Genomic DNA, 14223 nt, shown 5'->3' on the forward strand with positions numbered 1-14223 from the left:
AGCGCGTCAGACGTTACTTATGAGAGGAGGCAGAGGACCTTCGCCACCAGTGAGGAACGAGGCAGAGGTGACGAGGAGGGAGTGGAGTGTTTATATGAAAGTGGGGTCAAGAGAGAGAGAGAGAGAAGGAGAGAGACCCTCTCCGATGAGAGAAGATGAAGAGCCAAATCTCCAACGCCATCTCCGACTTCTTCTTTGAGTACGAGACCCCGCGCCAGGTGCTGGTGAGGAACAGGAGGGTGGGTGTGGTGTGCCGTCTGATCCAGCTGGGGGTCCTGGGTTACATCATTGGGTAAGAGCCACACGTCACACGTCCACTGGTTTTCTGTGCCGTTCAGAAAGGGAATGTAATTTTCATGTTCCAACTTGCGTGATGCAAAAACAACTTCTTTTTTTTTTTTTTAAAGTGACGTAACACTGATGTCTTGGTTTTGCTACCATGATATTTAAAAAAGGCATTTATTACGAATCAAATTCTCAGAAAAAGCATATTATCGTTTTAAAAGACATGTTATGTGACGGTTGGAGGTGTCGCCTCCGGTCACTGATGAAGTTACAGGTGCTGTTGACGCAGCAAACAGGAACTGCAAACAAACTGGAAAGTAATGTCTGATTGAGTGATGGCAGAAGAGGCAACAACCGCGAGATCTTGCCCTTCTCAAGTAGAGACAACAAGCCCCAGCGTGCTTGTCGACTTACGCATGCCGCCTCCACACACATGCTTTGACATGTTGGGAGTCCTTTCCTGGAAATTCACTTGATTACATCTCACTCCACAGGCCAGCATTTCTCCTTTTGTTGGTTTTAAATTACTCACTGGCCATCGGTGCGTGTTTGCGCTTGCGTCTGTGTGTGTGTGTGTGTGTGTGTGCGCGTGTGTGGAATTTTTCCCCCTTTGCTGCCGTGTCTCTGCACCTCTGAGCAGTAGAACCTGAGGATCTGTATGTGATGAACACGCCGAGGCATATGCTAACACACATAACAATCAACTGCTGCCCAATTCGCTGCCAAACGGCGCAGAGACAAGTTTCTTTCTTCTGGTGACGTTGACGATGAGTGAACATGCGATGAAGGCAGACACATTTGAGGATATCTTTCCTTGCTAATGGCAAAGTTATTCGTTTTTTTAAGGGGAAACAGAGAGATTTCGTCCACGGATTGTGTTGGTGCTTTTATCCTGAAAATCTAACAGAGTCAAGCCACGACAAATGCTCCTGATCATTTCTTTCATTTCAAACCTTGACAAATGAAAGTGTGAAACAGGATTTTAGCTTTGATTGTACGCTGATATAAAGGAGAGGGAGCCACATATACATTCAAAGGTTTTGTCCCTTTAGGTGCTGTCATACACATGTATGACAGCACTCCCTCTTCTACATCTTCCCACCTGTCACGGCCTTTGGGTGATGGGCATGAAATGAGATGTGATTATGAAGCTGCCTGGATCGTCCTCCTCAGGATTCCAGCAGCAGGCTGACAGCTCGCAGCAGAAGTCGGCCTCTATCTTCCAACACACAAGCAATGAACCGGTGAATCACTGGTCGTCTTGTCAGGAATGTTTGATTTTGTTTTTATTTGAGACTTGTCACAAAAACATTTATTATTCTATTTTATTTCAATCTGAAAAATACATGAATGTATTTGAAGTGTTTTTGTGCTTCCATTGTCTCAGCTGACAACTTCTTTCTCTCGTCTGAATGAAGACGTGTGCGTCCATTCATACATTTGCCTTTAAGGTACTTTTGCAAAAAAAAAAAAAAAAAAAAAAAAAAAACAGTTTGAAAAATGTTTGATATATCAATTGAAAGTCAATATTTTTCTTATGTCTGAAAGCAAAGAATAATTTAGCAGAGAAGAGCCTCAGCAAACCATAATTGACAAAAAATGTCAATCTATTGTTTGCATTCAGTTGTTTTTTTTTGTCTTCACAAAATGAACACTAATCTCAGCGCGACAGGACGGTGGGAATAAAAAGCCCTCCGCTCATCAAGGAGCCTCCTCGTGTCGGAGCAGATACACATCTCACTTAGACTGCTGTTTTGGAAGATCCTTCCATTATTTCACACTCATCGGTTTCTTTATTCCATTAATGTGCTCTATTTTTTTTTAACTTCCCTTCCTCTTGACTGTATAAGCTCCCACTTCCATAATTTGATTTGCCTAACTGATACTAGTTGTGGCTCTTTTGTGCAGACGGCGGTTAAAAGGATGTTTCTGTTCATCTTTTGCTGTCAGCTGCTTTCATTGTCCACGGACAGATGAACTTGTGCTGCACTATATATCCTGTAGGCTTTCTGCTGGGGGGGGAATTGCTTTTCACCCCCTATATAAAATAGCTCTGCATGTGCATATGTGTGAATGTGTGTACATGCAGTATCTTCCCAGTGCACTCCAGATGTTACTCATGTCTCCTAGCTACTGCACCCAAGTGTGACCTGATAAGCATATCATGATTGTTTTTATTTGTATTTACAATAGCTTCCAAATAAAAGTAGTGATTGTTCTCTGTTGTAGAGGCTGCATAAAGTTTTTTAATTACTTAAATTTATTTCCTTTTAATTCTTCTATTTATTTATTTTTTCACGTTGTTGTATGATGGGAAGCACTTTGAGTCTGCCTTGTGTATGAAATGTGGTATACAAATAAAGTTGCCTTGCCTTAAAGAGGAAGTCGTCAGAGATTCCAGAGAAAGATTGTTGACATTTGGACTCAACAATCTTACCAACGTTTTACGTTTATGCAGAACAAGTGACATAGTTACGTACATAGCCTATCTATCGTATTTCTCTCTATATATAGTATATCTAACTAATTAGAACAAGTGAGAAAGTCCACTAAGGCAACCCTGTCTCCTACAAAATGATATTCCATCCCAACTAAACTGCACTGTTAATTACGTTTCCAGGGAAACTTGTTTTTTTCCAGTTGCAGTTTGAAACAGGTTGGAGCATGCGGTTAACAAACAAACATAACAAATAAACCTAAATAAATATGCTGCAATGCTAGTTAGGGTTAAGCAACAAAACTACTTGATGAGGTTGAGTAAAAATACATAATGTTTTGGCTTAAATCACTATGAAATTTAAACAAAACTAACCAAAAACAAAAGTACTTGGTTATGTTAAAGGAACAACTATGTAATCAGTATTAGTGGAGGACTGCATGCAAGCTGCCATTACACCATTCAGATTTTAGAAACATAGTTGGGAAAGTTTCATTATTGCTCAGAGGCAACAATCAGCCCATCTAAACCAACTGGTACACAATGGTGCGGTTCTGTGGGAACATTAAAATAAATTCTCAAGAGCAATTCCTGAAAAAGACAGCAAAGATGTTGCCGAAAGTGCAGTTGTTACAGTTATATAATATGTTAAATGTATATCGAAGAAACCCTCATACGTGCTGGATAATTGATAGGTCATTAATTAAGGGTTGCAACACTTTCTTATCACACGCATGGCAGTTTGCTGCAAAACTCTTTTGACACTGTGGTCTAAATGTGTGAGATTAAATATGTCAGAATAGTCTTATTGGTGGTAAAGAGACAACAACGTGACATTGCAGCAACCACAATCCCTTGCACAAAAAATGAGGACCACACGTGTCCCTGTGAGGCGCGCTGCCGGCATGTGGGACTGCAGTGTACAATGTCGACATCTCCACCACACATGTCCTTGCCTGGGGGGGGGGGCGAGAGTCTGAGGTGGCGACAGAGCTGACGCGATGCTTTGCTTGTCTCTTACAGGTGGGTGTTCATCTACGAGAAAGGCTACCAGTCCACAGACATGGCAGTGAGCTCCGTCTTCACCAAGATGAAAGGAGTGGGCTACACCAACATCAACGGGACTGAGAGAGTCTGGGATGTGGCCGACTACGTCTTCCCTCCGCAGGTGGGTGACTGGTGGCTGAAGCCTTTCATGAAGAAAAAAAAAAATGTATATATATATATATATATATATATATATATACACACACACACACATACATACATATATATACACATATACATATACATACATATATATACACATACACATATACACACAAGCTGCTCAACGTGACAGCGTTCAAGGTTTAGTCAAGCTTTTAAAAAGAGAAACTGTCACAATGTATCAATTTTTTTTACACCAGATCCAGTGACGTCGCAAGGACGAAGTACACGCAGATTTTTTTTTTTTGATCAAATATTTATTTAACACAAACAAATAATGATGTACAGCCACTGAACATACCGTTACATCAAATCAAACCCCCCCCCCCCCCACCCCACATACATAGAATGAAAAATAAATAAAATAAAACAAAAATAGAATCAGGACAAAGCGGCTAAAGTAAACAACAAAAGGGGGAAAAAACAAACAAACAAACCGAGAGGGGACTCGTGGAGCAGTTAATAAATAGCTATTGAGTAATTCAAGTACACGCAGATTTGAAGTTACTGATGGATTGTAAATATTATCCTGATTATAATCGGGTTTTGTCAACACCACGGTGTCTCCGTACTTTCAAAAAGTTGTTGCGTGCCTCCTGTAAAGAAGTGAGCAAACAGCCTGACAGATGGTCCTGTTATCTGTGGGAAAGTGAAGGTTGTCATGTTGACTTTGAGATCTGGGCGTGGGCTTCTTTTTAGATTCAAAGTGGGTTTGGCACCTGGTTCATAATGAACCCAACCTAAGAGATGAAAGGTCTCTGAGGTATAATACACTTTGATGAGGTTTCAACCACAACTTTAACTTGTATTTGAAAAACACCTGTTTGTTTGTGGGTAACCACTAGGCGGTTGTTGTTTTATGAATCAACTTTATCTTTGCATGTGTGACAATCAACGTAATGGTCAAAAGCATCAAATATATTGATCTAGAAGATCCAGCATGACATTATCAATGACACCGCATCACATCCAGAAGAAATACCAGCATGGACATAAAAGACCAAAATATATAAAAAATATACACAGTTGTCTTTCAAGTTGGAATATTTTGTTATTTTGTTTTCAGACACAATCCTGTTTATTGAAATGCATCAGTCATCACTTTTGACAGGTGCAATGATTACATTGTGTCCCAATTACCCAGGTGAAATGAATTCATGCATAACATTTGTTTGGCCCCTATAAAAGACAAGACATTTGCAAATTATTCCAACTTCATGGGTGACCCTGTATGCCGAAGAACAGTTTGCTTCTCTTTCGCCCAGAGAAGGATGAGAAGATCAATACAACTCTCATGGCTGTCAGCTGAGGCTACCGTCAGCAGCTGGTTAGCTTAGCTTAGCATAGCACCTGTAAGCCAGGTGAAACAACCAGCCCTCCAACTGTCAACGTGACAAAGAGAGCATACAAAGTGAAAGGGAAAATGAAACAGAGAGAGCTGGACTGACTGAGCTGAGAGACTGGAGTTCAGTCAGAGGTCGAACTGTCCCAAACACACTGTGGGTCGGTGGGTCCGTTGCTAGCTAGCATACAGCTAACGTCTACGGCTGGCAGCTACACTGTTTGGGGGTGAACCAACACGGACTGCATTATGGTCCATCAACTTGAAATTAAAATTCACTAATTAACACATAATAAATCCTATTATAAAGGAAGCATTTGCTTTGGAAGTTTTGAGCATATGACTTAAATGAATTGTGAGAAAATTATATTTGGCAGAGATTTCCAACTACTCCTTTTAAGATGAAAACAAAACTGGATTACAAAGTTTTAGTTTGAAGAAGTTTTGTTATCTAAGCAGGGTCACCAGTTGGACACAGCTGATTAATGTTTGACAGACCGTCTACTATAAACTTCGGCACATTGCCAAGCAACTACTGCATCCTTTATTATGTTGTTTTATTGCACAAATAAATGAGATTCAAAAATCTAACTTCTCTTAATCCTACACCTCAGGGAGACTCCTCCTTTGTGGTGATGACAAACTACATCATAACTGAAGGTCAGGAGATGGGAACGTGTCCAGAGGTATGTGGAAACTTTTTCTTCTCCCTCCGACTTACACTTCCATAAATAGTCAAACTAAACCGGAATTGTGTCTCATTCCAAGACTGTTTCTGTAATGGGGTAATTGTGTAGCAGAAAACCCCCCTAACTTTATCAACTTAATGGCCTCAAGATGATGCTGCGTCCCAGTAAATGTAAACTGTTGCCGTTGTTTTCATGCTTGCTCATGTCCCATTCTCTTGTTTACAACAGCTCCAAAGCCACTGCAGCTCAGATGCCGACTGTGACGGAGGGAGTTTCAAACGTACGGGACATGGTAAATCCTGACGGCCCGACAGTGTGGGACATCAGCAGTCCTCACTGAACCGTCTGTCTTTCCATGTGGCTCAGATCATCCAAGATCTTTGGCTTTCTGGGATCTGCTTTTGCTCCGCCAGTTAAACTTTTAGCTTAAACCTGAAGCCGGTGGCAGGATGAAGATGCACGGAGGGAAGTAGAGAATCGGTATCGTGTATAATACACCAACATGTGACTCATTATTCTTGCTGCTGAGGTAAACATTTAGACGCAAGTCATGCACTGCTTTTGTCCAGAGAAGGGAAGAAAAAAAAAAACAGTTTAAGATCAACAACCTCAGTCTTGAAAAGCAAACAGAGCGTGTCTGTGTTCGGATCACGGCTTGTTGATCATTGAAGTAATACCCGGCCTTGAGCAAGTAGACACAGACACAGGCGCCGTATATATAACCACGGACATCTCAATAACGCAGTGGACCGACACAAATCAGAAGCACACAGAGACATTAAAAACAAATAAAAACTTTCAGACAGGAGCTGTTTTTTTATTGGTCCAAACATAACAGTATCGTGGGCGATTCAAAGAGCAGTTACGTATACGTTTATTGCCCTCCCGTCTGTCCCTGGGTGTAATTCGGAGCCTTTGAAGCCCCTGTGTTCCCCCACATCGACTTCAATAAGACCAGCGTTAGCCAAAGCTTTAGATCTGTCTGTTCACGAGCAGTCAAATTCACCTTGAGGTGCCGGGATCTCTTCGGAGGCGGCGTGCTGTCTCTATGCTTGTAGACAAGCAAACATGGCGGGGCGGGCCTGGGGCCAGACAGACTGGTGGTCACCAGTTGGAAGGTCAGAGACCGAAGCTGGGCGACCAAACGCCTGCTGGAAGGAAGTGTGTGTGAACTCAACCAGCACACGATGACAGAGGCCGATACCCACAGAGCTAATCGCATGGAGGGAGATTCTGTGTTGGGATCAGGGGCGAGATAAAGGAAACCGCTACTTCAGCGCTTTGCTCTGCTTCTCACATCTCGCTGGCTGCTGGCGATGCTAATTCATGATAAAGGTTGATAAGAGTGGAGGCAGAGAATGTTTAGAATTGATTTAATGGGGAAAAGGCTCTATATGATTTTTTCCACTGCCGCTTCAAGCGCTCTCTCCAGTTTGAAGCTTTGTGTCAAATGATCAACTCTAGTATGTCTCCGTTTCAAGGAAAAATGACAGGCATATGTGTGAACGCCACAAAGACGTGCGAGGTGTTGGCTTGGTGCCCCGTCGAGGACGATCACAACATACCAGAGTATGTGGAAACGTTGAGTTATTCATCCTGCAACGCACCTGACCTTACATATATCCGTGTATGAGAAATATAAGTTTGGGATTATTCCTGCAGCTCAACGTACTGGATTTTTATACTCTTCTCTTCTGTCTTTATCGCTGTCTAGTCCTCCTAGGCTGATGTCTGCGGAGAACTACACCCTGTTCATCAAGAATTCTATCAATTTCCCCTTATTTGACGTCTCAAGGTGACGCACCTCATTTATATTTCATTCAGTTTAACGAGCAGATGTCCGAATGTCCATAGATAAATAGAAATGTTGCATATGTTTCCACGGTTTTATCCTAAATTGAATTATAATATCTTAAATTGAATAATAATAAATAAATGATTTGAAATTCTCCTTTTCTCATGTTTAAGAAAGTAAAGAAAACCTTTAAGTTTGAACATTTAGACCATAGTCATCATACCTTTATATATGCACTACTTTTAACCTGAATCAGCTCCCATCTACGTTTGAAGACAATAAATGTCTTTAAAAAATCTTCTCTATCTAGTAAATCTCAGATGAGTAGTCAACAATATTTTTGGACTCAGTGTGAATGAATAAATCTTCAGAAATTAAGCAGACATCTTACAAGCAACCAAATGTGATTCGAGGTCACAGCTGTGTTTTTAACTGTGCTTTATAACAACATAATTGTGCTTTCAGGAGTAACCTGGTGGAGGGGATTGACAGTGGATACATCAAAAAATGCTTACACGACCCAGAGAAGGCACCATTGTGTCCCATATTCAAACTGGGAGACATCGTGAGAATGTCTGGCTTCAACTTTGAAACAATAGCCAAAAAGGTGAGTTAGCTGATCTCAACGCTGCATGCATAGGAAGGATTGTTCAGGTGAAAAGTACATTTCCTCTCCAGCTAGTCACAGGTGCAACTGTACTGTCTCTTGGTGGTTTGGTTTCTTTTGTTACAATGGAGACTTGCATCGTGTATTATGTGCTTGGTCCTGACAGGGAGGGGCCATCGGTATTGTGGTCGACTGGACGTGTAACCTAGATTTGGATGTGAAACACTGTAAACCAGTCTACAAATTCCACGGTCTCTATGGAAACCCTGATGAGAAGGACAGTGCCAGAGCTTCAGTGGGCTACAACTTCAGGTATGTAATGTATGCGTTTCGACTCTGCGTGTTATGTGTAGATGTAGCAGCTGGTTTGGTTAGCTTAGCTTAGCATAAAGACTGGAAACATAATGAACAAGTGGTCTGGTTTCATGGGGTTTAAATAACACCTCATTTAACATAAAGCTCTTCACTTTACTTTGAGTACAGATCAAACTTAATATCTATCTATCTATCTATCTATCTATCTATCTATCTATCTATCTATCTATCTATCTATCTATCTATCTATCTATCTATCTATCTATCTATCTATCTATCTATCTATCTCCGGTTCTGAAAAGTGAAACCAATGCTGGAGTGCCTTAAACGCGTTCTCGCTACTGGCCATAAGGGGACGACTCCTCTGGTTGCAAAAAGAGGTCTGATTGTATAGAAGTCTTGATTTATTATCTCAGTTAACATTGTAAACATGAATTCATGGTCTCAATCTCTAGTTTCAAGTCTTCTTCAATCCAGCATGATGTTTATTTCGTAAATTATGGTCCATTTAGAGTCAAAGAGGGGGATACTTTAGGGCGGGGCTACCTTGTGATTGACAGGTCACTACCGCGGCCTCACTACCGTCGGTACCAACGCAGTTAGCTAATGAGATGACTTTAACACTAAGCTGTAAAGTTGACCTTGCATTATGAAGCTAACTTTGTTAGTCCAAATATGGTCACTTCCCTTCACTGGTTGCAAAAAATCCAAGATGGTGACGGCCAAAATGCAGAACTTGAGGTTTCAAAACCGTAGTCTACAAACCAATGGGGGACGTCACCATGACTAAGTCCACTCCTTATATACAGTCTAAAGCTGTTAATTAGTGAGCTTTAGATGCACACTTTGTTACCTGTGGACAGAGGCTAGGCTAACTGTCCACACCCGTTTCCAGTTCACAGGAGTCACATGACTCTCTCAGTATTAAGGACCCTATAAGAAGTTAAACACCTGAACTCCACACTAGTCGGTTAGACCCAAAGAAGACTCTTGGATTTGAGGAGAAACGAGTCCCGATGCCTACAATAAATAAAATCTACACTGTGCGTACCGAATAAAACATTGTACATACACTATAAGAATGGATCCGGGAGGACATTGCACAACACAGATGGGACCGGATCCAGGTACCCAACCTCCTCTCCATGTGGACCTGGAAACAGGACAGACTGTACAAACACACAAGAGGCAATACTACACAGAGCGAGAGAGACGAGGCATCTGGAAAGAGAGGGGGGCACAGCTGTACGTGTGCGACACAAACAAACATCGGATTGGAGAGGAGATGTAGTAGTTTACAGAATCCAACAGGACTCGGAGTACTAGACTTAGTGGATTCACTGACACTGGCTCAAAATGATCTTTTAAAATGACAAACGTGTAATTGATGCCACTATTCTATATGGAATCAAGGATATTCTTGAAGACCCGTTTACTGAGCGAACGTACAAATATGCTCTTGAAATATGATCTCCAACGGATGATATAGGGAACATCTTTTTTGGCAAATTAACTCTCTGGAACATGTTGTGATCCTTGCCATGGCTGTTTGTAGGTATGCAAAGCATTATTTGGATGGCGGCGCTCAGAAGAGAACCCTTCTCAAAGTGTTTGGGATCAGGATCGATATCATTGTGCAGTCTCTGGTGAGTGAATATTTTTATCCACGTGAACTTCTGACCCGAGAAATAGTCAAAGGGAATGTTGAATCATCGGCACTCTGTCCCCCACAGGCGAGAAAGTTTGACATCATCCCAACACTGACCGCTATAGGCTCTGGAGTGGGCATCTTCGGAGTGGTACGTAGCCTCACTGCCTGCAAGAATGATTCATTCCTGTGGACCACTTTGTAAATAAACAAGAATAATTCTGCTTTTACAGGCAACTGTAGTATGTGACTTGGTGCTGCTGTATTTGCTACCAAAAAGAGAGTTTTACAAGAACATGAAATTCAAATCCACAGACGACCACGTACCGGTAAGCTCTACACACACACACACACACACACACACACACACACACACACACACACACACACACACACACACACACACGTCGATACTGTTGTGCTGTAAACTCAGTTTTTAACACAAGATGGCAGCAGAGAGGCCTTGCAGACAACAGTCCAACCAGACGATGTTTATTTCAATGTCTTTAGGGTGTAGTACAGTTCTTGAGAAGGAACGCACCCCCCTCCCCCTCTAGCTGCCTTGCTGGTCCCCTACGGAGCGGGACGCAGCCTCAGATCCTCCGACTGGGCTCGGCTGGCTGTTCTACTAGAGTCCCGGCTCAAGACCAAAGGGGTTTTGTGGTCAACGCCTGTAACGAGGGGCCTACCTGCTAAGTAGCGGGGTTATGTGTTGAGTGGGCAGAGTAATTATGTACATATTTCCATAGTCACATATGGGGTAAATAAACACAGGTTATATGTTTTATAGTGTATTTATTTATATATTGCATTGGACAGAATTGGAGGTTTCACAGCGTGGACGTCTGCCCGTGGGTGAGTCGAGCATGCTGTCTCCATTCACCCGGGTCACTTGCTGCTAATGCCAGTCAAAATATACTAATTAACTAACTAACTAACTAACTAACTAAAATATTACTAATACTAATTCAAACGATCGGCGAGTCCACAGACGAGTCAGCGGCCGCGCCGTGTGACGTCTCGCTCCGCAAAGCCGCGTGCCATCTAAACGCACACACCACTGCGGCGTCACGCTTATTAACGCGCTTATTAACGCTCCGGTTAGCGGCACATGCTGGATCACTCAGTGAAAGTTCCGCCATAACAACAGACCATACTCACGTAGCCTGAGAGACTGAGTCAATCTACTTCCTCGAAATTTAAACCACATAAAGAGTGGATTAGATGTCAACAGAATAAATCATCCTTTTACAATAAAATACAATTTCATTTGAATGAAAATACTTTATTGTTTTAAAAACTTTGTACACATTTATAATGAAAAATAACAGGAATAGAATAATTATAGTGTTATCCTCATTTCCCCCAAAAAACTACAGCTTGTTCCATTTATTATAGTATATATACATTTATATAATCAAGTTTTAGGGATAGGATTTCTATACTCAGGGTTTGCACTGACTGAAGTGACTCAAGTCACCCGGATCAGTTTGGTGATTGACCTGGAGATCCGTGAGCCAGCACACTGCCTGGATTTACCGCCTCTAACTAAGGCTGACCTCTGCCGTCTTCTCTTCCTCCCAGGATGATCAGGACAGTGATGTCCCCGAGGGCACGCACCCCTACTTATAGTTCCGGGAGGGTAACAGCATGTGGGCAGCAGGTAGAGGGGAGTTCGGTTGTGCCTGCTTAAATATATTGATTGTTTGTGGATGTCTATTGGGTGTATTTATGTGGTGTGTAGATATTTGTTAGGAGTGTCTGGTTGGTGGGTTGTGTAGATAGTTCGTATACTTTGTATTTTGTAGCCCCTGGGAGAGGTGGTAGGTGCCAGCCAATCAGGGGGGCACACTAACATTTATGTTGTGTGGGTATATATGTGGGGGGGTCTTTTTTTAACATGGTGGCAGTGAGATGATGGATCTGTCTATATGGTGCTCAAATAGATAGTTGTTGAAATGCCTGGACCTTGTGCTTCCCATCCGTTGCCTCCATGGTTGCTCCGGCGTTAAAACAACGCCCCTCGGCTTGAGCGTCCGAGGCTCAGTGACATCGTTTAAACCTCAAGTTCACTGAGGAACTTTGTTTTGAGAATTATTATTATATCGATAACAATCACGGCCCACTGCAGCAGCAGCCATGCACGATACAGCCTCTTTATCTGATAGAAGATGAAATCTTCTCCCCCCCCCCCTTTAACTGAAACGAGCAGAACATTTTGTATTTGCAGCACAACAGCGAGTCGCTTGGTTTAGAAACAAGCTCCTATTACACCCTCGAAGCGAACGCAAGACAAGTCCAAGGCAGTGGGCAGCCCAACGTGAGTGCACGTAGAAGACGTAGACAGTAGATTAGTGGTTTTGTCCCATGTATTCTGTCACGTGATGGTGAGGAGAATCGTCCTCTGTGGTTACCTGAGAGGTCTAAATGGCTCCTATCCTACAGGACCCGGATTCAGAGGCCGGTAGCACAGAGACAGAAGCATCCAAAGTAAGATTCATACAGGATTTTTTTTTAAAACAATAAGGCCTACTTTTGTTTCCGTAATGGCTGATGTTTGAGGTTTTTTGCTTTTCCTCCAGAAGTGACCCGGGAGCAAACTTTGCAAGGTGGTACTTTGAAGAGGAAGTGCTGAACTGGGACCCTACAAGACAACACACACACTGGAAATGGACTCGGGGTTGGAAAGGACCTAAAGACATTTGCTCCACATGTCCTCTCCTCAGGCAGCAGCGCCGTCCCTCTCTTACCAACTGTTGTATGTAGAGCTTTAGTGTATGTATGCTTTTTAGGGTGTAGCTGGGTTTGCGTTTGCTCACACTTTGGGTGTAACCTCCAACTCGTCCGTATCCGTGAAGGAGGAAAGAAGACTTTCCGGAACTGTGTACACAAATCCTCCATAAGTCATCCATTACCTCCGTCGTGTGTCAAAGCAGGACACGCACACGTCGGAGTGATTCACCCCCCCAGTGCACCTTGTGAGCGCCTTTAGAATTCAATAAATGATGTACAGTAATGCTGATGCTTTCCCTTTCGTCTCACAGTGCAAGTAGTGACGCAGGGATACAGGAGACACGTCAAACTCATTCAGATCGTCTTTTTTTATTGTCTTTGCTTCTGTCTAGGTGTAGGAAATGCATGCAAAAAATGTATTGGTACATATTTACATCCTAACAACGGCATGCTGTGCCATGCTTCTGGGTACACACACACACACACACACACACACACACACACAGCAGCGATTCATTCATCCCTGACTGAACATTATGTACAAACTCACTCTCCCACACTCCTCCTTTGGATGTAATTACGGCCTGAAATCATGAGAATTTAGTCCTGTGAGTCACTTCCTGTGCGGCGTCGGCTGCTCATTGATTTTTCTTGTGTTTCACTGCAGCAACAACAGTAAGCTAGAAAGCAAACCTCCGCCAAGGATGCACCATTTTATATCCGGCCCCACGTCTATCCCACAGTGTCAGAGCTTTCTCCAGGGATGAACTAGTGCCAGTTATGGGCAAAATTGTATTTAGGAGACAGATGCCATTTAACCCTTAAGAACCCACGGCGGCACCGTTTAAAACACTTTGAACGTCCTGTAAATTTCCTTGTACAGCTTCATCCTCCCCCATGACGTCTGAGTGACATACATATACTTTTGAAAAGCTCGTTTTTTGTTACTTAAAATAAGTGTCAACCCATTTACCAATTCTAATGCTTTAATAATAACACGTCTCATGTTATATTTAAACTGTTCTGACCACATTTCTTGAATAAATATATATAAAACAAGTGTGAAAATATCTTTGTGGCAGAAATGTCACATCGGCCTTAACAGTAATAAGCTGCTCAATGCATTAAGCGACTCAATTATGTTGGTTTGATATATTTTCTGT

At 42.4% G+C, this 14223-nt stretch overlaps 1 protein-coding gene across 11 annotated transcripts; it reads left to right on the forward strand.

The window, feature by feature from the left end:
• Positions 1–14119, forward strand: p2rx1 (purinergic receptor P2X, ligand-gated ion channel, 1). Of its 11 annotated transcripts, none has more exons than XM_084028262.1 (15): positions 1–292; positions 3746–3890; positions 5888–5959; positions 6191–6254; positions 7444–7531; positions 7677–7757; positions 8223–8364; positions 8531–8676; positions 10235–10325; positions 10413–10478; positions 10561–10656; positions 11147–11182; positions 12558–12647; positions 12773–12817; positions 12910–14119. In XM_084028262.1, exons 1-15 carry the CDS (start codon positions 156–158, stop codon positions 12913–12915), a joined length of 1305 nt encoding a protein of 434 aa, XP_083884388.1. In that variant the 5' UTR covers positions 1–155; the 3' UTR covers positions 12916–14119. The 11 variants fall into 11 exon arrangements, 7 of the variants coding, with proteins under 7 accessions (XP_083884388.1, XP_083884389.1, XP_083884386.1 ...); XR_014598372.1 differs by lacking the exon at positions 12558–12647 and adding an exon at positions 11912–11990 and having other exon boundaries at positions 2–292; XM_084028264.1 differs by lacking the exon at positions 11147–11182 and having other exon boundaries at positions 2–292.
• The last annotated feature ends 104 nt before the right edge of the window (positions 14120–14223 follow it).

The sequence above is a fragment of the Eutrigla gurnardus genome, assembly GCF_963514095.1.
Source record: "Eutrigla gurnardus genome assembly, chromosome: 15".
In the NCBI taxonomy this organism is placed as follows: Eukaryota; Metazoa; Chordata; class Actinopteri; order Perciformes; family Triglidae; genus Eutrigla; species Eutrigla gurnardus.